The sequence below is a fragment of the Bombina bombina genome, chromosome 2 (assembly GCF_027579735.1).
Source record: "Bombina bombina isolate aBomBom1 chromosome 2, aBomBom1.pri, whole genome shotgun sequence".
NCBI lineage: Eukaryota > Metazoa > Chordata > Amphibia > Anura > Bombinatoridae > Bombina > Bombina bombina.
The window spans coordinates 383150724-383176148 of NC_069500.1; the positions used below are offsets into that span (position 1 = coordinate 383150724).

Below are 25425 nucleotides of genomic sequence, written 5' to 3' on the forward strand. Positions count from 1 at the left end.
AGGCTGTGGCTGGGACTGTAGTGGGGTTAAAATTGCAAACGGCTCCGGTTTCCACATTTTAAGGGTTAACAGCTTGAAAATTGGGGTGCAATACTGTGGTGAAAATTTGGTAAAGATTGGATAATTCCTTCATAGTTTTTCACATATTCATTAATAAAGTGTGCCCTGTTTAACATTTAAAGAGACAGTAACGGTTTTGTTTTAAAATGGTTTTTGTACTTTATTAACCAGTTTAAGCCTGTTTAACATGTCTGTACCTTCTGATAGATCATGCTCTGTATGTATGGAAGCCAATGTGGTTCCCCCTTCAAATATATGTGATAATTGTGCCATAGCGTCCAAACACAGTAAGGACAGTATTGTCACAAATAGTAAGGTTGCCCAGGATGATTCCTCAGATGAAGGAAGTAGAGATAGTTCTACATCTTCTCCTTCTGTGTCTATACCAGTTATGCCCGCGCAGGCGACCCCTAGTACTTCTAGCGCGCCAATGCTTGTTACTATGCAACAATTGACGGCAGTAATCGATAACTCCATAGCTAATATTTTATCCAAAATGCCAGCATTTCAGAGAAAGCGTGATTGCTGTTTTAAACACTGTAGAGCAGGAGGGTGCTGATGATAATTTTTCTGTCATACCCTCAAACCAGTCTGAAGTGGCAGTGAGGGAGGGTTTCTCAGATGGAGAAATTTCTGATACAGGAAGAATTTCTCAGCAGGCAGAACCTGATGTTGTATCTCCGCACATTACTTAAGGAGGTGCTATCTACTCTGGATGATTGTGACAATCTGGTCATCCCAGAAAACTTGTGCAAGATGGACAAGTTCCTAGAGGTCCCGGTGCACCCTGATGCCTTTCCGATACCTAAACGGGTGGCGGACATAGTGAATAAGGAGTGGGAGAAGCCAGGCATACCTTTTGTCCCTCCTCCTATATTTAAGAAATTGTTCCCTATGGTCGACCCCAGGAAGGACATATGGCAAACAGTCCCTAAGGTCGAGGGGGCGGTTTCTACACTAGCCAAACGCACGACCATTCCCATTGAGGACAATTGTGTTTTCAAAGATCCTATGGATAAAAAATTGGAGGGTTTGCTTACAAAGATTTTTGTACAGCAAGGTTACCTCCTTCAACCTATTTCGTGCATTATTCCTGTAACTACAGCGGCATGGTTCTGGTTTGAGGAACAGGAAAAGTCGCTCAGTAGGGAGACTCCGTATGAGGAAGTCATGGACAGAATTCACGCACTTAAGTTAGCTAATTCCTTTATTTTAGACGCCTCTTTGCAGTTAGCGAGATTAGTGGCGAAAAATTCAGGGTTTGCAATTGTGGCGCGCAGAGCGCTCTGGCTAAAGTCTTGGTCGGCGGATGTATCTTCCAAGACAAATTGCTTTATATCCCTTTCAAAGGTAAGACCCTTTTTGGGCCAGAATTGAAAGAAATTATTTCAGACATCACTGGGGGAAAGGGCCATGCCCTCCCACAGGATAGGCCTTTCAAGGCTAAGAATAAGTCCAATTTTCGTTCCTTTCGCAATTTCAGGAACGGACTGGCTTCTAACTCGGCAGCCTCTAGACAAGAGGGTAACGCTTCCCAGACTAAACCAGCTTGGAAACCAATGCAAGGCTGGAATAAGGGTAAACAGGCCAAGAAGCCTGCTGCTGCTACCAAGACAGCATGAAGGGTTAGCCCCCGATCCGGGACTGGATCTAGTAGGGGACAGATTCTCTCTCTTTGCTCAGGCTTGGGCAAGAGATGTTCAGGATCCCTGGACACTAGAAATAGTCTCTCAGGGTTATCGTCTAGAATTCAAGGAACTACCCCCAAGGGGAAGGTTCCACATTTCTCACTTATCTACAAACCAAATAAGTAGACAGGCATTCTTACATTGTGTAGAAGACCTGTTAAAGATGGGAGTGATACACCCAGTTCCAACTGTGGAACAAGGTCAGGGGTTTTTACTCAAATCTGTTTGTAGTTCCCAAAGAAGAGGGAACATTCAGACCAATTCTGGATTTAAAAATTCTAAACAAATTTCTCAGAGTTCCATCGTTCAAAATGGAAACCATTCGAACAATTTTACCTACAATCCAGGAGGGTCAATATATGACTACCGTGGATTTAAAGGATGCGTAACTACATATTCCTATCCACAAAGATCATCATCAGTTCCTAAGGTTCGCCTTTCTGGACAAACATTATCAGTTTGTGGCTCTCCCATTCGGACTAGCCACTGCTCCCAGAATTTTCACAAAGGTGCTCGGGTCCCTTCTAGCGGTTCTAAGACCAAGGGGCATTGCAGTGGCACCTTATCTGGACGACATTCTAATTCAAGCGTCGTCTCTTTCCAAGGCAAAGGCTCATACAGACATTGTTCTAGCCTTTCTCAGATCTCACGGGTGGAAGGTGAACATAGAAAAGAGTTCCCTGTCTCCGTCGACAAGAGTTCCCTTTTTGGGAACAATAATAGATTCTTTTGAAATGAAGATCTTCCTGACAGAAGTCAGAAAGTCAAAGCTTCTAAACGCTTGTCAAGTTCTTCTCTCTATTCTGCAGCCTTCCATAGCTCAGTGCATGGAAGTAGTAGGGTTGATGGTTGCAGCAATGGACATAGTTCCATTTGCTCGAATTCATCTAAGACCATTACAACTGTGCATGCTCCAGTAGACAGGATCACCTGTCTCAGGGAATGAGTTTCTGCAGACCAAAGTGGGTCATTGTCACGACCGACGCCAGTCTATCAGGCTGGGGCGCGGTCTGGGAATCCCTGAAAACTCAGGGTTTATGGTCTCGGGAAGAGTCTCTTCTCCCAATCAACATCCTGGAACTGAGAGCGATATTCAATGCTCTCCGGGCTTGGCCTCATCTAGCGAAGGCCGGATAAATAAGATTCCAGTCAGATAACATGACGACTGTAGATTACATCAACCATTAGGGAGGAACAAGGAGTTCCTTGGCGATGAGAGAGGTATCCAAGATCATCAAATGGGCGGAGGATCACTCCTGCCACCTATCTGCAATCCACATCCCAGGAGTAGACAACTGGGAGGCGGATTATCTGAGTCGTCAGATTTTCTATCCGGGGGAGTGGGAACTCCACCTGGAGGTGTTTGCCCAGTTGACTCAATTATGGGGCATTCCAGACATGGATCTGATGGCATCTTGTCAGAACTTCAAGGTTCCTTGCTATGGGTCCAGATCCAGGGATCCCAAGGCCACTCTAGTGGATGCATTAGTGGCGCCTTGGTTGTTCAACCTAGCTTATGCGTTTCCACCGTTCCCTCTCCTTCCCAGGCTTGTAGCCAGGATCAAACAGGAGAAGGCCTCAGTGATTCTGATAGCTCCTGCGTGGCCGCGCATGACTTGGTATGCAGACCTTGGTGAATATGTCATCGGCTCCACCATGGAAGCTACCTTTGAGACAGGATCTTCTAGTACAAGGTCCATTCGAACATCCAAATTTAATTTCTCTGCAGCTGACTGCTTGGAAATTGAACGTTTGATTTTATCCAAGCGTGGGTTTTCAGATTCAGTGATAGATCCAGAAAACCTGTGTCTAGAAAGATTTACCATAAAATATGGAAAAGATATATCTGTTGGTGTAAATCCAAGGGATTCTCCTGGAGTAAAATTAAAATTCCTAAGATCCTCTCCTTTCTCCAAGAGGGTTTGGATAAGGGATTGTCAGCGAGTTCTCTAAAAGGACAGATTTCTGCTTTATCTGTCTTGTTATACAAACGACTGGCAGCTGTGCCAGAGGTACAAGCTTTTGTACAGGCTTTGGACAGAATCAAACCTGTTTACAGACCCTTGACTCCTCCTTGGAGTCTAAATTTAGTTCTTTCAGTTCTTCAGGGGGTTCCGTTTGAACCCTTACATTCCATAGATATCAAGTTGCTATCTTGGAAAGTTCTGTTTTTGGTTGCTATTTTTCTGCTAGAAGAGTTTCTGGATTATCTGCTTTGCAGTGTGATCCACCCTATCTGGTGTTCCATTCAGATAAGGTTATTTTGCGTACCAAGCCTGGTTTTCTTCCAAAAGTTGGTTCCAACAAGAATATTAACCAGGAAATAGTTGTTCCTTCTTTGTGCCCGAATCCAGTTTCAAAGAAGGAACGTTTGTTACACAATTTAGATGTAGTCCGTGCTTTAAAGTTCTATTTAGAAGCAACAAAGAATTTTAGACAAATCTCATCCTTGTTTGTCGTTTACTCTGGTAAGAGGAGAGGACAAAAAGCTATTGCTACCTCTCTTTCTTTCTGGCTGAAAAGCATTATCCGATTGGCTTATGAGTCTGCCGGACGGCAGCCTCCTGAACGAATCACAGCTCACTCCACTAGGGCTGTGGCTTCCACATGGGCCTTCAAGAATGAGGCTTCTGTTAATCAGATATGTAAGGCAGCGACTTGGTCTTCTCTGCACACTTTTGCCAAATTTTACAAATTTGATATTTTTGCTTCTTTGGAGGCTGTTTTTGGGAGAAAGGTTTTGCAAGCCGTGGTGCCTTCTGTTTAGGTAACCTGATTTGCTCCCTTCCTTCATACGTGTCCTAAAGCTTTGGTATTGGTTCCCACAAGTAATGGATGACGCCGTGGACCGGACACACCAATGTTGGAGAAAACAGAATTTATGCTTACCTGATAAATTACTTTCTCCAACGGTGTGTCCGGTCCACGGCCCGCCCTGGTTTTTTAATCAGGTTTGAAAATTTTTTCTTTTTCTTTATACACTACAGTCACCACGGCACCCTATGGTTTCTCCTTTTTCTCCTAACCGTCGGTCGAATGACTGGGGGGTGGAGCCAGAGGGGGAGCTATATGGACAGCTCTTGCTGTGTGCTCTCCTTGCCTTTCCCTGTAGGGGAGGAGAATATCCCATAAGTAATGGATGACGCCGTGGACCGGACACACCGTTGGAGAAAGTAATTTATCAGGTAAGCATAAATTCTGTTTTCTATTATATTTTTTTTTTTCTCTATTCTTAACATTGCTCCCAAACTAATTTAACCCTTGAGTGATAGCGTAAGGTTATTTAACCACAAAGACAAATTTAGTAACAATTTTTTAGGGTTATTATTCTTACACTTCTAAACTTCTAAACTAATAAAAGTAATTTTGTTTCTCTTTTCCCACACATATTCAATAAATGTAGTTTTGCAAAGCACCACTCCCTAGGTTATAACAAGTAATTGCACTAACTGTAGTGACATTTATATTGATTATACTGGGAGATTGCCCCTATGTAGTGCAATTGCTTAAACTTTGTTTAGGTGTAAGACACTGATAATACTATCTGAAGTGATCAATGTAAAACACACTGACAATAATGTCTGAAGTGATAACTATAAAACACTCTGACAATACCGTCTGAAGTGATCACTGTAAAAGACACTGACAATACTGTCTGAAGTGATCACTGTAAAACACACTGACAATACTGTCTGAAGTGATTATTGTAAAACACACTGACAATACATTCTGAAGTGATAACTGTAAAACACACTGGCAATACCGTCTGAAGTGATCACTGTAAAAGACACACTGACAATACCGTCTGAAGTGATCACTGTAAAACACACTGACAATACCGTCTGAAGTGATCAATGTAAAAAACTCTGACAATACTGTCTGAAGTGATCACTGTAAAACGCACTGACAATACTGTCTGAAGTGATCACTGTAAAACACTCTGACAATACCGTCTGAAGTGATCACTGTAAAACACTGACAATACCGTCTGAAGGGCTCACTGTAAAACACACTGACAATACCGTCTGAAGCGATCACTGTAAAACACACTGACAATACCGTCTGAAGTGATCACTGTAAAACACACTGATAATACCATCTGAAGTGATCACTGTAAAACACACTGACAATATAGTCTGAAGTGATCACTGTAAAACACACTGAAAATACTGTCTGAGTGATCACTGTAAAACACGCTGACAATACCGTCTGAAGTGATCACTGGAAAACACACTGACAAAACTATCCGAAGTGATCACTGGAAAACACACTGCCAATACTGTCTGAAGTGATCACTGGAAAACACACTGACAATACTGTCTGAAGTGATCACTGGAAAACACACTGACAATACTATAGCAAGAAGGAAGTGGATAGAAGATCCACTGACAGAATGCAGCTAGCACTCTATGCCTAGGCTGAAAAGGCGTACGATCCGGTTATAGTTAAAACATAACTTTTATTAATAAGTTGATTAAAATACGCACAAACATACATACATATATTAAAATAACCACTCTGTTGCGAGATTCTGTATAAAGGTGATGGCTAGATATTTTTTTACACGGAATGCATTATCTTAGGAATCTAATAAAATCAGATTATATCTGATAAATTCACAGTGGATCACAAGATTTACTCCTGACAGAACGGTACAGGCGTCAATATAGGCATTTATTTATTAAAGGTGTCTAACGCCTAGGTATTATAAAACTCACAGAATTACCAGTCAGGAATATTTAGTCCATTACAAGACTAAGTATTGGTTCCTTCATAAAATCCACTGCATAAGATATTGTGTACACCATAATACTAACAGACACATATATGTAGGGGAGCTGAGTTTAGACTGAGCATTATCGTAATATACATTGGATTTACATAAAATTAGCAAGTTAACTCTGTCTCCCTACATTACATTTACTTGATCCCAGGTGACGAGAACGAGTCCCCTAATTTACTAAATCTTAATTATTATATTTCTATAGGTGACGGCATCCAATACTTTAGGCCCACATTAAAAAATATCTAGCCATCACCTTTATACAGAATCTCGCAACAGAGTGGTTATTTTAATATATGTATGTATGTTTGTGCGTATTTTAATCAACTTATTAATAAAAGTTATGTTTTAACTATAACCGGATCGTACGCCTTTTCAGCCTAGGCATAGAGTGCTAGCTGCATTCTGTCAGTGGATCTTCTATCCACTTCCTTCTTGCTATAGTTCCAATTAATGCGGAGCACCAACCCACAGTTTGTAAACGTAATTCACTCCACTTGGGGCAGAATTCATGTGCAACAAGTAGGACGTTAACTGACTCAATATTTGTGGGGACTGCCACAGTAGTGCCATTGTAAACCTTTGTAGTTTAGAAAAAGTCTATTACTCTGGTGATTCCAGAGTTTCTCTACAATTGAGCACACAGGCGAATTTATCAACATGGAATCCACTTGGGACAGAGACAGGCAGGCACGACATACCAAAAGAGAGGCAGATTTAAATGAAATTTTCGAAGAGGGTCCGAATAAGGGTAGTAGTCCAATACCTAACACTCTAGATGGATTGCTAAAAGATGCTCACAAAACCATGTTGAAGCAAGATAGAGTTTGGTGGAACAAACATTTTTTCGATAAATATCTGGAAAAGAAACTTATACCAAGAGGGCTACGTATACAGCTCTTTCCAGCCTTTGAATTCAGGAATCAAACACATGCACAAGAATGGGAGGAAGCGCTCTCCGAATGTTCAGCAAAACTGATGAAAATTCTGATAAAGCATGATAAGGCAGAATATGATTTATTAGAAACCAAAATCAAAGAATATAATGATGCATTGAAAAAATATGAACTGAATCCTGATTTTGACAGACTGTATAAAACTTATCAAAAAGAACTAGATAAGTATGAAGATGAACTAAAATCCACCAAACAGGGAAAGCTAAATAGAGATATACAAGACTACACTAACAATAGAGTCTACAAATGGAGGAACAGAGGCTTCTTCAGAAATCCAACAAGACACCCGAAAGTAACAATAGTGCAAAGCGATATATCGGATACAGATGGAGAGGAAGGAAGCTCTACAGATGGTAATTCAACCAACATCACTCCTACTATCTTTACATCAAGAGCCTCCAGCCGCAATAAACGGAAAGATTTTTTAGACTCAAATGGAAAAGACGAAGGACCCGCAGAGGGAGAGGCAAAAAACAAAAGACCCGCAAGAAACCGGAATCGGAACCAAACGGAACAGCAGAGCAACTGGAGACAACCAAGGAGGGCTCCGAGCCCCTTCTCCCAAATTCGATTAAATCATTAAATGTAATAAATCTGTCACAAATACCATTAACCAAAGATCATATATCAGTATTATCGAAGGGCCTGTCATTCTGCCCCACAACTAACATAGACAAATTTGAAACCATCAAGGATGTACAACTATATATACGCAAACTAGCTCTTAACAAATTCTTTTCTAATACAGAAAATGATTCTGAATGGAATGCTGATGAACTGGAATGCATCAATAACATGGAAAACTTGCTGGAAGAGTCAGATCCCCAGACACTGAATTTATGGAGGAAAAATATCAAAAACAAATCTACTTTTATGCCAAGAAATGTCAATACCCCTCAGCTAGACGTATTTAACGAGATGGTCTGTAATGATATTACGGCCTTGTCAATAACACCAACATGTAAAAATCTAACATTCAAGGAGAGACAGGCATTACAAGATCTGAGACAAAGAGAAGAAATCGTGATACGTAATGCTGATAAAGGAGGAAACATCGTAATCTGGCCCTTAGAAATGTACCTTAAAGAAGTACATAAACAACTTAGAAATCAGAGCTGCTATACGAAACTATTATTGAATCCGACAATCGGATATCAGAAAATATACGATAATATGATCAATCAGGCTTTCCTGAGAGGAACAATCTCTGATAAAGAAAGGAAATTCCTTACGGTACCTAATCCGAAAATTGCAACCTTCTATATAATACCCAAGATCCACAAAGATCAAGAGAATCCGCCAGGAAGACCCATCGTCTCAGGGATGGGCTGCCTGATGGAAAAAGCCAGCCAGTATGTAGACTACAGGTTGCGTAAATTTGTCCAGGAGTTACCATCTTACATACGAGATACAACACAGATACTCCAGAGACTTGAAGGCATCAATCTGAACAAGGAGACGTGGCTTGTCACAACGGATGTGGAATCCCTTTATACATCAATAGACCACAGGGATGGAATCAAGGCAGTGGAATATTTCCTAGAAAGATGTTCTGAAGAAGATAAGGAACATGACAGCTTTATAATTCAGCTGTTAGGATTTATATTAAACTATAACTTCTTCATATTCGACAATAAATTTTATTTGCAAACCAGAGGAACAGCCATGGGGACGGCATGTGCCCCCACTTATGCCAATCTCTTTCTGGGCTGGTGGGAGGCTGAATACGTATTTACAGATGCCAACAGAAAATACACTGACATGGTCCCCATTTGGCTAAGATATATAGACGATATCATCTTCTTCTGGGAAGGATCACATGAGTTACTACTAGAATTCTTGAACATCCTGAATAATAACAATCTGAACATAAAACTAACTCATGAGGCAAGTAAAAATGCAATTAACTTTCTGGATATAACCATTTACAAGGATGAACAAGGAGATATCAAAACTGACCTGTATAGGAAAAAGACAGCCACAAACAGCCTACTATACAGTACCAGTGCTCATGCACCAGGAACAATTAGGGGTTTACCAACAGGTGAATTCCTTAGAATAAGGAGAAACTGCACGGACAAAGAAACATTCAATATCAGAGCTCAAGAACTGGAGGAAAGATTATTGGATCGTGGCTACAGCAAAAGAAGAATAAAAAAAGCGAAATATAGAGCTTTACAAACCAACAGAGACCAATTACTAAGAAAAAAAGTCAAAGTCAATGAAAATACTCCACGACTAATCCTCACACATAATAGCCAAACGCCTGAGGTGATCAATATTATCAAAAAACATTGGAATATACTTATGACGGATCCCGTCTTAAAACGTAAACTAGGAGAGAGACCAACTATAGGATACAGACGTGTCAAAAATTTAAAAGACATGGTCAGTAGCAGCCATTTCAATGTGAAAAGGACCAAATCAGCTTTTAACCCAGGATCATTCCAGTGTGGCAATTGTAGCACATGCCATCACATTGTCAAAACCTCCAATATCAAAGATAGATTTGGAATAACACACCCGATCAAAAGATACATCAGCTGTAACACGGAAGGAGTAATTTACATTTTAAGGTGTAGATGTAAATTATTATATGTGGGTATGACGACACGTAAGCTCAGAACAAGATTGATGGAACATTTGAGGAATATCCACAATGCAGCCAAAGATCAGGAAAAGGGGAAAACACTGACCAGCGTAGCACTACATTTCCTCAAAAAACACAACTCCAACAAAGAGGAACTTGAGTGCTGGGGGATTGAAAAAGTCTCCCTAGGTATCAGAGGAGGCGACTTGGAAACAGCTCTCCTCCGGGCAGAGAGCAGGTGAATTTACTTGCTAAATACAGTATACCCAAATGGAATGAATGAACAGAACAGTTACCACATCTTCCTCTAATCTCTCCATAAATGCCAACTATTAGATACACTAACAAAAAACAAAAAAACAAAAAAACAAAAAAGAACAAGGGAAGTAAAATCAATACATAGCAATAAATACACAGCAAAGTACCTAAGGAATAAGGGGATCATACCACACCCCATAAGTAGAGAACTTTATACTAATAAATGATCAACAATGAAAGGTTATTTAACTAGCTCACTAAAATATCAGTAAGGTCTGAGTTTCAATTGAGGACAACTCACAAAATATAGATTTAGAAATAAGTCACAAATTCGAATGATAAATAAAGATAATGTTGTTATTTAACAACTAACATATATAACCTCACATTGTCACATTAACTCACTTTTCATGTCACTAACACAGTATCACGTTTTCTTTCACATATTAGTTGTTTAGAACTCACATTAAGGCACATTTATGAGTATACTTTTTTATTTATTTATTTTCCACCACCCATGAACTATTTCAACATTACGAACATTAGCCAGAATGGTTAACTGACACCTTACCACATCAGTAGAACCAACAATTACCACCAATAAGAATCACCATCAACTCAGTTAGACACACCACAACTCTTCAGTCTCTCCCAAAGTCAAGACACTTTAGATGTGCACCCACCACACAAAGAGATACTTCCACGGGACTAGCACACAAATCACATTATATATCACATTCCCATTAGCTATACTCACCCACTAGAACACTATCTGTTATTCCAGTGGCTACTTTAGATCACAATCGGCAAATAGGTGTGTATTTACACGTATGTAGTGTTCATAATCCCAAATAATTACGAAACAGTGAGTTGTCAAGCCAGAAATCATATCCACGTTTGGACCTAGTGAACTAGCCTTTATCAAGAAATTATAATAACTTAACTGTACCAAAGATAAAACAAGTAATGGATCCTAACCTTAGAATTAAGGATATGTAACCTCTAATATAATGGGGAATTCCAAATAAGCAACAGAGGTAGCAGTAAAGGTTAGAAATACATGATAAGAAGCATAAGTATTTCTATGATAACTAAAATAAAAATACAGTGATCAATATTTACCATCTGCACTTCTATTGAAATAATATGTAAAGCTTCTCACAATCATCTTTCATAACCCCATCCTTATGAAACTGCTTAAAACCCGGTGGTACACATATATTGTAGATCTGAACCCCTTAGGTGATCAACAACACCAAAGATAATAAGGTTACAACCTGTATCAATACTTCAAACTGATCACAGATAACACAATAAAACTATCCAGAACAACATCAGCAAGTATAAGGATAGATCATAAAAGAAAAACCTATATACACCAATGCATATAAAGCATAATTAGGTTTGTATTAAGAGTACAAGAGCTTAGTGAAAATAGAATATACATTGAATACAAAATAATTGCACACTATCGGTGAGAATTACTCACCGTCATTAATTATGGTATATACCACCTTAACGATGGAATCGCTAAGATTGACAAGTGGATAACCAATAGAATTTACGAGGAGGCGGAACTTCCGGTTCACGGCGCCTTAAATAAGGTCATTGTCGGGGGCTCGCTGCCTTTGAAAAAGCCCAGTTATGGGCGAAACGCGTCAGCAGTAAGGCGCTCTTTTAGTACCACTCTGTTAAAATTTAGTAAACCTAATGAAAACTAGAATTTAAAAATGTATTAGTTTGAAATTTTATTCTGGGGTAACTCGTGGAACTACTCGGTCACTAGAGCCTGCTAAGCATAACGCTGAATCACAACTAGTTGTTACTACAGCCTGTTACTTATAACGCTGAACCGCAATCAGCAGTATCACAGTGCATAGTTAGACAGAGAGACGTGACAATCTCTAATATACTAAAGTCGATATTCTACTTAGTATATAATATGACAAAGAAACAACATTGTTAGTTAACGTAGTATCCCTGAAAGTACCGGAACTCATCACTGTGTCAATATCAGGGTAGAATATTTTATTTTAGGGGAGAACTGCCAATCGTTAAGTTACATAGAAAGAAATTCTATATTACACTTAGCAGATAAAATAATGATTATCAACCGATATACCCACTCAGATATACCAACGCTCCATAAAGCGTAAGCATAACGTAACAGAAGGTGTAGCGCTTTAACTACCGCTACTATAGTATTATATCCAGATATGGTAGAATTATAATACATATAGGAACTATTCAGAAACCTTCTGATAAATCAATCTTATTCACATATAGCTAATCAGATAGATCAAGTGCCTACGAAAATCAAACATGAACTATCAATAGTACATCGCTAAACAATTCGAATCACAGGATAGAAACTAACAGACCGATACTGACAGATACTGTGATAGAAACTGTGATTGAAACTAACAGATTGTTACGGACAGAATACCGCGATCACACAAAACAAAGTACACCATTAGTTCTGTGTCTCTTAGAATTATTAGAATAAAAAGGGACCCTCCTATATAGATATTTACACAGTAAGCATATGTGAACCATTGATGTAAATTTTACAATCGGCGCACACAGAACACAGGGACCTTCTCTAAGTCAGTACTAACCTAGTTAGTGAATTGAAGCATTGATGTACAATTTATAAACCTGTGAGCATAAACAGGCAAATATGATATGATTGAGAAGTCTAAGTAAATGTCAAATAGAATCAACTCTATGTAATAAAGATGAAAACACATAACCTGTGTATATAAACAGGAATATATTATAAGATTGGTAATAGCGGGTATACAACAGAATTAATTCTGTGCAACAAAGACGTATATCGCAATTCTGGCAAGGGACGAGACAACACATTACTAAGTACCGTTTATTTAGAAGGTACAATCGAAATATAGATTGTCCAGTCTGTCTCTAACATACAACACCAGACATTAAATTAATCTGACCCGGACAACCGCTAACAACTAATATTATTTTCTAAACGAACCCAACAGTCACACACGGAATGCATTATCTTAGGAATCTAATAAAATCAGATTATATCTGATAAATTCACAGTGGATCACAAGATTTACTCCTGACAGAACGGTACAGGCGTCAATATAGGCATTTATTTATTAAAGGTGTCTAACGCCTAGGTATTATAAAACTCACAGAATTACCAGTCAGGAATATTTAGTCCATTACAAGACTAAGTATTGGTTCCTTCATAAAATCCACTGCATAAGATATTGTGTACACCATAATACTAACAGACACATATATGTAGGGGAGCTGAGTTTAGGACTGAGCATTATCGTAATATACATTGGATTTACGTAAAATTAGCAAGTTAACTCTGTCTCCCTACATTACATTTACTTGATCCCAGGTGACGAGAACGAGTCCCCTAATTTACTAAATCTTAATTATTATATTTCTATAGGTGACGGCATCCAATACTTTAGGCCCACATTAAAAAATATCTAGCCATCACCTTTATACAGAATCTCGCAACAGAGTGGTTATTTTAATATATGTATGTATGTTTGTGCGTATTTTAATCAACTTATTAATAAAAGTTATGTTTTAACTATAACCGGATCGTACGCCTTTTCAGCCTAGGCATAGAGTGCTAGCTGCATTCTGTCAGTGGATCTTCTATCCACTTCCTTCTTGCTATAGTTCCAATTAATGCGGAGCACCAACCCACAGTTTGTAAACGTAATTCACTCCACTTGGGGCAGAATTCATGTGCAACAAGTAGGACGTTAACTGACTCAATATTTGTGGGGACTGCCACAGTAGTGCCATTGTAAACCTTTGTAGTTTAGACACTGACAATACTGTCTGAAGTGATCACTGGAAAATGCACTGACAATACAGTCTGAAGTAATCACTGGAAAACAGACTGAAAAAACTGTCCGAGTGATCACTGGAAAACACACTGACATTACCATCTGAAGTGATCACTGGAAAACACACTAACAAAACTGTCTGAAGTGATCACTGGAAAAAACACTGACAATACTGTCTGAAGTGATCACTGGAAAACACACTGACAATACCATCTGAAGTGATCACTGTAAAAGACACTGACAATACCGTCTGAAGTGATCACTAGAAAACACACTGACAATACCGTCTGAAATGATCACTGTAAAACACTAACAATACCGTCTGAAGTGATCACTGTAAAACACTGACAATACCGTCTGAAGTGATCACTGTAAAACACTCTGACAATACCGTCTGAAGTGATTACTGTAAAACACACTGACAATACTGTCTGAAGTGATCACTGTAAAACACTCTGACAATACCGTCTGAAGTGATCACTGTAAAACACACTGACAATACCATCTGAAGTGATCACTGTAAAACACACTGACAATATCGTCTGAAGTGATCACTGGAAAACACTGACAATACCGTCTGAAGTGATCACTCAAAAACACACTGACAATAACTTCTGAAGTGATCACTGGAAAACACACTGACAATACAGTCTGAAGTGATCACTGGAAAACACACTGAAAATACTGTCCGAGTGATCACTGGAAAACACAGTGACAATACCGTCTGAAGTGATCACTGGAAAACACACTGATATTACCGTCTGAAGTGATCACTGTAAAAGACACTGACAATACCGTCTGAAGTGATCACTGGAAAACACACTGACAATACCGTCTGAAGTTATCACTGGAAAACACACTGACAAAAAAAAAGTGAAAAAAAGTGATCATAGAAAAATACACTGACAATAATGTCTGAAGTTATCAATGTAAAAAACACTAACAATACCGTCTGATGTGATCATTGTAAAACACACTAACAATACCGTCTGATGTGATCATTGTAAAACACACTGACAATACTGTCTCAAGTAATTACTGGAAAACACACTAACAATACCGTCTGAAGTGATCACTGTAAAACACTCTGACAATACCGTCTGAAGTGATCACTGTAAAACACACTGACAATACCGTCTGAAGTAATCGCTGGAAAACACACTGACAATACTGTCTGAAGTGATCACTGGAAAACACACTGACAATACTGTTGGAAGTGATCACTGTAAAATGCACTGACAATACAGTCTGAAGTGATCACTGGAAAACACACTGACAATACCATCTGAAGTGATCAATGTAAGAGACACTGACCATACCGTCTGAAGTGATCACTGGAAAACACACTGACAATACCGTCTGAAGTGATCACTGTAAAACACTCTAATAATACCGTCTGAAGTGATCACCGTAAAACACTGACAATACCGTCTGAAGTGATCACTGTAAAACACTCTGTCAATACCGTCTGAAGTGATTACTGTAAAACACACTGACAATACCGTCTGAAGTGATCACTGTAAAACACACTGACAATACTGTCTGAAGTGATCACTGTAAAACACTGACAATACCGTCTGAAGTGATCACTGTAAAACACTCTGACAATACCGTCTGAAGTGATCACTATAAAACACACTGACAATACCGTCTGAAGTGATCACTGTAAAACACACTGACAATACCGTCTGAAGTGATCACTGGAAAACACTGACAATACCGTCTGAAGTGATCACTCAAAAACACACTGCCAATACTGTCTGAAGTGATCACTGGAAAACACTGTGACAATAACTAAGTGATCACTGGAAAACACACTGACAAAACTGCCCGAAGTGATCACTGGAAAACACACTGCCAATACTGTCTGAAGTGATCACTGTAAAACACACTGACAATACTGTCTGAAGTGATCACTGTAAAATGCACTGACAATACAGTCTGAAGTGATCACTGGAAAACACACTGACAATACCGTCTGAAGTGATCACTGGAAAACACACTGACAATACCATCTGAAGTGATCACTGTAAAAGACACTGACAATACCGTCTGAAATGATCACTGGAAAACACACTGACAATACCGTCTGAAGTGATCACTGTAAAACACTCTAACAATACCGTCTGAAGTGATCACTGTAAAACACTGACAATACCGTCTGAAGTGATCACTGTAAAACACTCTGACAATACCGTCTGAAGTGATTACTGTAAAACACACTGACAATACTGTCTGAAGTGATCACTGTAAAACACACTGACAATACTGTCTGAAGTGATCTCTGTAAAACACTGACAATACCGTCTAAAGTGATCACTGTAAAACACTCTGACAATACCGTCTGAAGTGATCTATGTAAAACACACTGACAATACCGTCTGAAGTGATCACTGGAAAACGCTGACAATACCGTCTGAAGTGATCACTCAAAAACACACTGACAATACTGTCTGAAGTGATCACTGGAAAACACTGTGACAATAACTTCTGAAGTGATCACTGGAAAACACACTGACAATACAGTCTGAAGTGATCACTGGAGAACACACTGAAAATACTGTCCGAGTGATCACTGGAAAACACACTGACAATACCGTCTTAAGTAATCACTGGAAAACACACTGACAATACCGTCTGAAGTGATCACTGGAAAACACACTGATATTACCGTCTGAATTGATCACTGTAAAAGACACTGACAATACCGTCTGAAGTGATCACTGGAAAACACACTGACAATACCGTCTGAAGTTATCACTGGAAAACACACTGACAATACTGTCTGAAGTGATCACTGTAAAATGCACTGACAATACAGTCTGAAGTGATCACTGGAAAACACACTGACAATACCGTCTGAAGTGATCACTGGAAAACACACTGACAATACCATCTGAAGTGATCACTGTAAAAGACACTGACAATACCGTCTGAAGTGATCACTGGAAAGCACACTGACAATACTGTCTGATGTAAAAAACACTAACAATACCGTCTGATGTGATCATTGTAAAACACACTGACAATACTGTCTCAAGTAATTACTGGAATACACACTGACAATACCGTCTGAAGTGATCACTGGAAAACACACTGACAATACTGTCTGAAGTGATCACTGGAAAACACACTGACAATACTGTCTGAAGTGATCACTGTAAAATGCACTGACAATACAGTCTGAAGTGATCACTGGAAAACACACTGACAATACCGTCTGAAGTGATCACTGGAAAACACACTGACAATACCATCTGAAGTGATCACTGTAAAAGACACTGACCATACCGTCTGAAGTGAGTACTGGAAAACACACTGACAATACCATCTGAAGTGATCACTGTAAAACACTCTAACAATACCGTCTGAAGTGATCACTGTAAAACACTGACAATACTGTCTGAAGTGATCACTGTAAAACACTCTGACAATACCTTCTGAAGTGATTACTGTAAAACACACTGACAATACCGTCTGAAGTGATCACTGTAAAACACACTGACAATACTGTCTGAAGTGATCACAGTAAAACACTCTAACAATACCGTCTGAAGTGATCACTGTAAAACACTCTGACAATACTGTCTGAAGTGATCACTGTAAAACACACTGACAATACCGTCTGAAGTGATCACTGTAAAACACACTGACAATACCGTCTGAAGTGATCACTGGAAAACACTGACAATACCGTCTGAAGTGATCACTCAAAAACACACTGACAATACTGTCTGAAGTGATCACTGGAAAACACTGTGACAATAACTTCTGAAGTGATCACTGGAAAACACACTGACAATACCGTCTGAAGTGATCACTGGAAAACACACTGAAAATACTGTCCGAGTGATCACTGGAAAACACACTGACAATACCGTCTTAAGTGATCACTGGAAAACACACTGACAATACCGTCTGAAGTGATCACTGGAAAACACACTGACATTACCGTCTGAAGTGATCACTGTAAAAGACACTGACAATACCGTCTGAAGTGATCACTGGAAAACACACTGACAATACCGTCTGAAGTTTTCACTGGAAAACACACTGACAAAAAAAAAGTGAAAAAAAAGTGATCATAGAAAAATATACTGACAATACTGTCTGAAGTTATCAATGTAAAAAACACTAACAATACCGTCTGATGTGATCATTGTAAAACACACTGACAATACTGTCTCAAGTAATTACTGGAAAACACACTGACAATACCGTCTTAAGTGATCACTGTAAAAGACACTGACAATACCGTCTGAAGTGATCACTGGAAAACACACTGACAAAAAAAAAGTGAAAAAAAAGTGATCATAGAAAAATACACTGACAATACTGTCTGAAGTTATCAATGTAAAAAACACTAACAATACCGTCTGATGTGATCATTGTAAAACACACTGACAATACCGTCGAAGTGATCACTGTAAAACACTCTGACAATACCTTCTGAAGTGATCACTGTAAAACACACTGACAATACTGTCTGAAATGATCACTGTAAAACACACTGACAATACCTTCTGAAGTGATCACTGTAAAACACACTGACAATACTGTCTGAAATGATCACTGTAAAACACACTGACAATGCCAGCTGAAGTTCAGAACAACCTGTGATATAATCACTAAACTTGCATAATCACCATTTTGTTTGTCGTTAATTGTGCAAATTTTGTTTTTCAGTTACAAAATTACAAGCTTAACAATGCAGATAACTATTATTCTGTTCTTCAGGGGCAATAATAGCAGAAGCATTTAAGATAAAAATAAGATTTTGTAAAAGGTATTATTATATTATAATATTGATATTAATACACAGACTAATACAAACCAGACTTGGAAGATTTTGTAAAGGTTGATTCTTAGACACCATAACATAATATGTTGCCCTTTAGTCAAAGTGATGAATAAGGGATTTATTCTGTTTGCTGAAGGCATTAAATTTACTTCAGCTTGCTGACAGTTTTGTCACCCTGCTTTGTATTAGTATTATTTTCTACATTAATATTATACATTTAGAAATCAGCAGATTTGGTAGCTATAGACAGCACTGCAAGTTAAATGCAGAGCTAACAATAAAAAAGCCAAATCAATATGAAGGTTATAAGGACCCTGCTAATGTGAGTTTACAATCTTGCGACAGCAAATCTCTCAGCACAGGTTTTCACAGACTTTACAAAGACATTTTGATGACATCTTCAGACTCATCTGATTTCACTGAGTTAAAAAATATAATTGTGAAATAAAAGTAACAATGAAGATTGTGGTGCCCCCAGATTACAGGTTGCATTGCTAACACAACACATACAATAAGTATTACATTAAAAAGTCTGTACCTGCTTTCCAAAACAGAGGATTTCCTTTGGCAATCGATAACAAAAAGTGACAACTTGCCAGCAGGATCTGTGCTTTCTTTCACATCCCATAAATGTGAACTGGACTTTATACCAAACACACTAACGCCTTCAGTCACTTTAGCCCTGTAGAAAGAAACAAGAGATCCTGTAAACCAAAATTATGCATAAAACATTCTTCTGTTTTCAATCTTAACTGTGATTCCTAAAAAACAACAACAAAATAGTAAAATATATTTTATATAAAAACACAAAAAAAGAAAATATAGAAGCCAAAGAGAAGAAGCTTTAATAAACCATATGATTTAAGCTACTATTATCTTAAATATATAGGGGTCAATTTATCAAGCTCTGTATGGAGCTTGATGCCCCTTGTTACCGGCGAGACCGCTGCGCCATAACTTGTCCACCTGCTCTGAGGCGGCGGACAGAAATCAACCCGATCGAATACGATCGGGTTGATTGACACTCCCTGCAGGGGGCAGCATTGCACCTGCGTATGCTGCCGGCATTTATCGATTTGCGGCGGACATGATACGCTACATCATATCATGTCCGTCCGTACTATACTAAATATACCCCATAGGCTTCATAAAGCATCATTATATCCTTATATTTCTCTTCTACATTCCTGAAGTACTTTACAGTAAGTATTTGCCTCTCCAGCTTTGCTGGAAGGTGACACTTCATATCTACTATCTGCTTTGTAAAAAAAAAAATCTTTTAATATCACTTTAATTATGGTCTATTTTCTTGTTTTTCCAATTTGTAAAAAGAAAAAGTTGCATACTGTAATTCTTTAATGTGCCAGGAACTGTGGTTGTATTAATTTAGGGACCTATTTATAGTGTAGACAGGCAAGGTTCCCCAGGCAAGGAACATGTCCACCCATAGTTGTGGGAATGTAATATTGAACAATATCTTTTGCAGCCACGCCCTCTGTTCTTGCTTAAGAGAGAAGGGTTCCTCAGTCATCTTAAGTGTATGGTTTAAGTCCACCTAGGTTAGAAAGCAACTGTCTTGTGGTTGCAGGCTTATATCTGCAGCTTATAAATAAATCCCTTACACTCACATCTAACAGTTCCTAACTGTTCTACTGTATATTGCCCTGCACTTATGCATGAGATTATTAAGAAAACAAATAAATAACAGTGGTCCCTCATTCATATCTTCTTTTATAATCTAGTGGGAATGCATTCTGCATATGTGCGATTGCCTAGACAGACAGACATATATTGGAGAAAAAAGTAATTATTTATTTGCCCATTTATATTGCTGAGTGTACCATGCATACTGTATCTAGCACACATGCACTTTGGCACCCTAGTGATTATTAAGGAAGGAAGAGGTGAGCCCTATGAAATGAACAGAAATCTTCTGCTACTTCCCTAATAAAAGAGTCACTGATACAGTATGTGTGCTTGTTTAAGGCTTAGAAATGTTGAGGGAAACCATTATGGAAAGGATGTCTTTTAAAGATGTTATAAAAATCTTGGCAAACTAAAATAACTGACATTTATTCCAGCCATATTAAAAGTAAAATTCTGAAACTAAAATTAATGACATCTATTTCCAGCAACATTGAACTGGTGTTAATTAATAAACACATCAGCAACACACTGATTACCTGGAGGATTATAGGCCTCTCTCTATAAACAGATTGCACTCTTACATATGAAATATTCTGTGCCTATTCTCATATTGGGCTGAAAAGATAAAAGTGAGGGATTACCTGGTATTTCGGGGCTGGACTGTACTGTGAAGTCAGGATCAGACTGATATGCTTCAGGAAAGTTCTTCTCTGTGAAAGGCACATGTTGAGCAAAAAGAGGGTGCTTCTTGGGTGGTAACTAGCCATAGAACAAGCTATTATGCTATTGTTCGTTCCCAGGTTGAGCGCTTCTCTCTTTTTATTTATGCAAATTATGACTCTTAGGGAAGTTTCCCTATGTGTGATGCGGGAATCCAGACGTTGACCCATTGCTCAGTGTGCCTAGAGTGATATGGATGCACCTCACTGACGAGGCCCACACTAGGCCAAAACGTACGTCTGGGTTTTTGCCGTTTCCCTTTTTCAGAGAGGCATTGCCTGGTATTTTGGGGCAGGACTGCACTGTTAAGTCAGGATCAGACTGATATGCTACAGGAAAGTTCTTCTCTGTGAAAGGCACATGTTGAGCTAAAAAAGGCTGCTTCTTGGGTGGTAACTAGCCATAGAACAAGCTATTATGCTATTGTTCTTTCCCATGTTGAGTGCTTCTCTCTTTTTATTTACCCAAATACAAAAGTATAATCAGACCTACAAGAAATGGGTCTCACCAGTGACACAATCTGTGCATTTATCGATATTTTATAAAAAGAAGAAAGCTGACCCTCTCAGTCTTGAGGAATGGTGATGTAACTTCCATTCACCTAGATTACAAGTTTTGCGTTCAGGTTTTAGCGCTGAAAAAATGGCCATTTCAGCGTAGAAACCGGAATGCAGCCATTACAAGTCTTGTCGGTATAGCTGTACTGCAAGCATTTTAGCCTGTAACGCGTCAGTCCCGCACTCAAAAAAATTATGTTTTTGCATGGGATTTCCATAGCGCTGCCATTGCAAGTTTTGTGTCCAGGCTAAAAAGCTTGCGTTAGAGCCTATACAGAGACGATCCATTCCGCAATCTAAGACCAGTAGTTATGAGTTTTGCGCCTCAAAACTGTTACACAAAACTCATAACTAAAGTGTTACAAAGTACACTAACACCCATAAACTACCTATTAACCCCTAAACTGAGGCCCTCCTGCATAGCAAACACTATATTAAAATTATTAACCCCTAATCTGCCACTCCCGACATCGCCGCCACTAATAAAATGTATTAAGGAGGGGGTTAATAGTTTAATTTAGTTTTTTGTGGGGGGCTGTCGGTTTAGGGGTTAATAGGTTTATTTAGTGGCAGTGATGTGGGAGGCCAGAGGTTTAGGGGTTAATAACTTTATTTAGTGGGGGTGATGTTAATATCTTTATTATAGTGTGGGCAATGTTGGGGTGCGGGGGAATAGGGGTTAATAACTTTATTATAGTGGCAGTGATGTCAGGGAGCGGCAGAATAGGGGTTAATAAATTGTATTAGTGGTGACTATGGTCGGTAGCGGCAGATTAGGGGTTAATAACTTTATTTAGGTGTCGCGATGTCGGGGGCGGCAGATTCAGGGTGTTTAGACGTGGGGTTTATGTTAGGGTGTTAGGTTTAAACTTAACTTTTTTTCCCCCAGAGACATGAATGGGGTCGCGTTATGGAGCTTTTCATTTCGTGATCGCAGGTGTAATGGCAGTGATATGGAGGGTAAAATAACTTTTGTTGCGTTCGTTTCGCCAACATCAATAGTGAGTATTCAAAGATTGTTTACATGTGTGTTCACTGAATATTAAAAATGGTTTCTGTGTAGTAGCAATTCAAATAATAGATATGTACATTCAGTATATTTCTTTCAATTACAACTGAAAGGCAAGCAAGATTGATAAGGGTGAAAAGGGGCATCTATAACATTGAGGAAATGTTTTTAAAATTAATTTTAAATACAGTTTATTCCGATAGAAAGCCCATAAAATTCCCTTGGAACGCCTATGTATTCTCTATGTATGTTATCAACTTTGTTAAAAACAATCGGCTAGATTACGAGTTTTGCGTTATGAGGGGTGCGGTGCTAACTTGCACGTTATTGTCACCGCTCACTTCCCTACAGCGCTGGTATTACAGGTTTTCATAAACCCTCCGTTATTAGGCAAGAAGTGAGCGTAGAGAAAAATTGAGCTCCATACCGCACTCCAATACCAGCGCTGCTTAAGTCAGCGGTGAGCTGGTTTTACGTGCTCATGCACGATTTCCCCATAGACATCAATGGGGAGAGCCGGCTGAAAAAAAGCCTAACACCTGCAGTAAAGCAGCGTAAAGCTCCGAAATGCAGCCCCATTGATTCCTATGGGGAAACAAAATGTATGTTTACATCTAACACCCTAACATGAACCCCGAGTCTAAACACCCCTAATCTTACACTTATTAACCCCTAATCTGCTGCCCCTGAAATCGCCGACACCTACATTATACTTATTAACCCCTATTCTGCCGCTCCGGACATCATCGCCACTATAATAAACATATTAACCCCTAAACCGCCACACTCCCGCATCGCAAACACTAGTTAAATATTATTAACCCCTAATCTGCCGTCCTCACCGCCACCTACCTACATTTATTAACTCATAATCTGCCGCCCCAACGTCGTCGCCATTATACTAAATGTATTAACCCCTAAACCTAAGTCTAACCCTAACACCCCCTAACTTAAATAGAATTAAAATAAATCTAAATACAAATTCCTATCATTACCTAAATTATTCCTATTTAAAACTAAATACTTACCTGTAAAATAAACTCTAAAATAGCTACAATATAACTAATAGTTACATTGTAGCTAGCTTAGGGATTATCTTTATTTTACAGGCAAGTTAGTATTTATTTTAACTAGGTAGAATAGTTACTAAATAGTTATTAACTATTTACTAACTACCTAGCTAAAATAAATACAAATTTACCTGTAAAATAAAACCTAACCTTATACTACAATTAAATAAATTAAATTAATTAAATACAATTACCTAAATTACAAAAAAAACCCCGCTAAATTACACAAAATAAAAAAATTAATTATCAGATATTTAAACCAATTACACCTAATCTAATAGCCCAATCAAAATAAAAAAAAGCCCCCGCAAAAATAAAAAACCCCTAGCCTAGACTAAACTACCAATAGCCCTAGGCTTTTACCTGTAGAAAGGGCTTTTACCTGTAGAAAAAAATACAAACAACCCCCCCAACAGTAAAACCCACCACCCACACAACCAACCCCCCAAATAAAATCCAAACTAAAAAAACCTAAGCTCCCCATTGCCCTGAAAAGGGCATTTGGATGGGCATTGCCCTTAAAAGGGCATTTAGCTCTTTTTCTATTGCCCAAACCCTAATCTAAAACTAAAACCCACCCAATAAACCCTTAAAAAAACCTAACACTAACCCCCGAAGAATCGCTTACAGTTTTGAAGACCGGACATCCATCCTCAACGAAGCAGGGAGAAGTCCTCAGCGAAGCGGCAAGAAGTCCTTTATGAAGCCAGGAGAAGTCTTCATCCAAGCCGGAAGAAGTGGTCCTCCAGACGGGCAGAAGTCTTCATCCAGACAGCATCTTCTATCTTAATCCATCTGGCGCGGAGCGGGTACATCTTCAAGACATCCGGCGCGAACATCCTTTTCAAACGAAGTCTTCTTCCTGATTAAATGTTCCTTTAAGTGACATCATCCAAGATGGAATCTATCAGCCAATCGGAATTAAAGGTGAAAAAATCCTATTGGCTGAGGCTAGCTGTAGCATATCATGTCCGACAGACATCCATGAATGCAGACAGCATACGCTTTTGGCATTTAACATTGCACAAGCAAGGGGTGTTAATCAACCCAATCATATAGGATTGGGAGGATTGATGTCTGCAGCTTCAGAGGCAGTGGACCAGTTAAGGAACAGCGGTCTTAAGACCACTGCTTCATAACTGCTGTTTCCGGCGAGCCTAAAGGCTCACACGGAAACAGAGGCATCAGGGGCCATTTGGCCCTTGATAAATTGGCCCCATAATGTTAGATGGCATGTTACACACAGATGGAATTCATTTCTTTACAATTAGGTGACTCATGCCACTTTGATTATAGCACAACACAGTATGGAGGGGAGGGGAATAAAAAAACATCCTGGTATCTAGTGGAGCAGGTAAAGAACATTGGGATGTAAATTATTTAAAGTTAAAAACACAGTTAAACACATTGTTAAATATTTTTTTTTTTTATCTTT

General features: G+C 38.9%; 1 protein-coding gene across 1 annotated transcript in view; it reads right to left on the minus strand.

Moving 5' to 3' along the window:
* LOC128646969 (transmembrane protein 132D-like) overlaps positions 1 to 25425 on the minus strand; it is a gene marked incomplete at its 5' end in the record, with an annotated part of 1609960 nt that overhangs the window by 1123177 nt on the left and 461358 nt on the right. Inside the window, 1 exon segment of the mRNA XM_053699779.1 lies at positions 19526 to 19669. Coding sequence (XP_053555754.1) covers positions 19526 to 19669 — 144 coding nt within the window.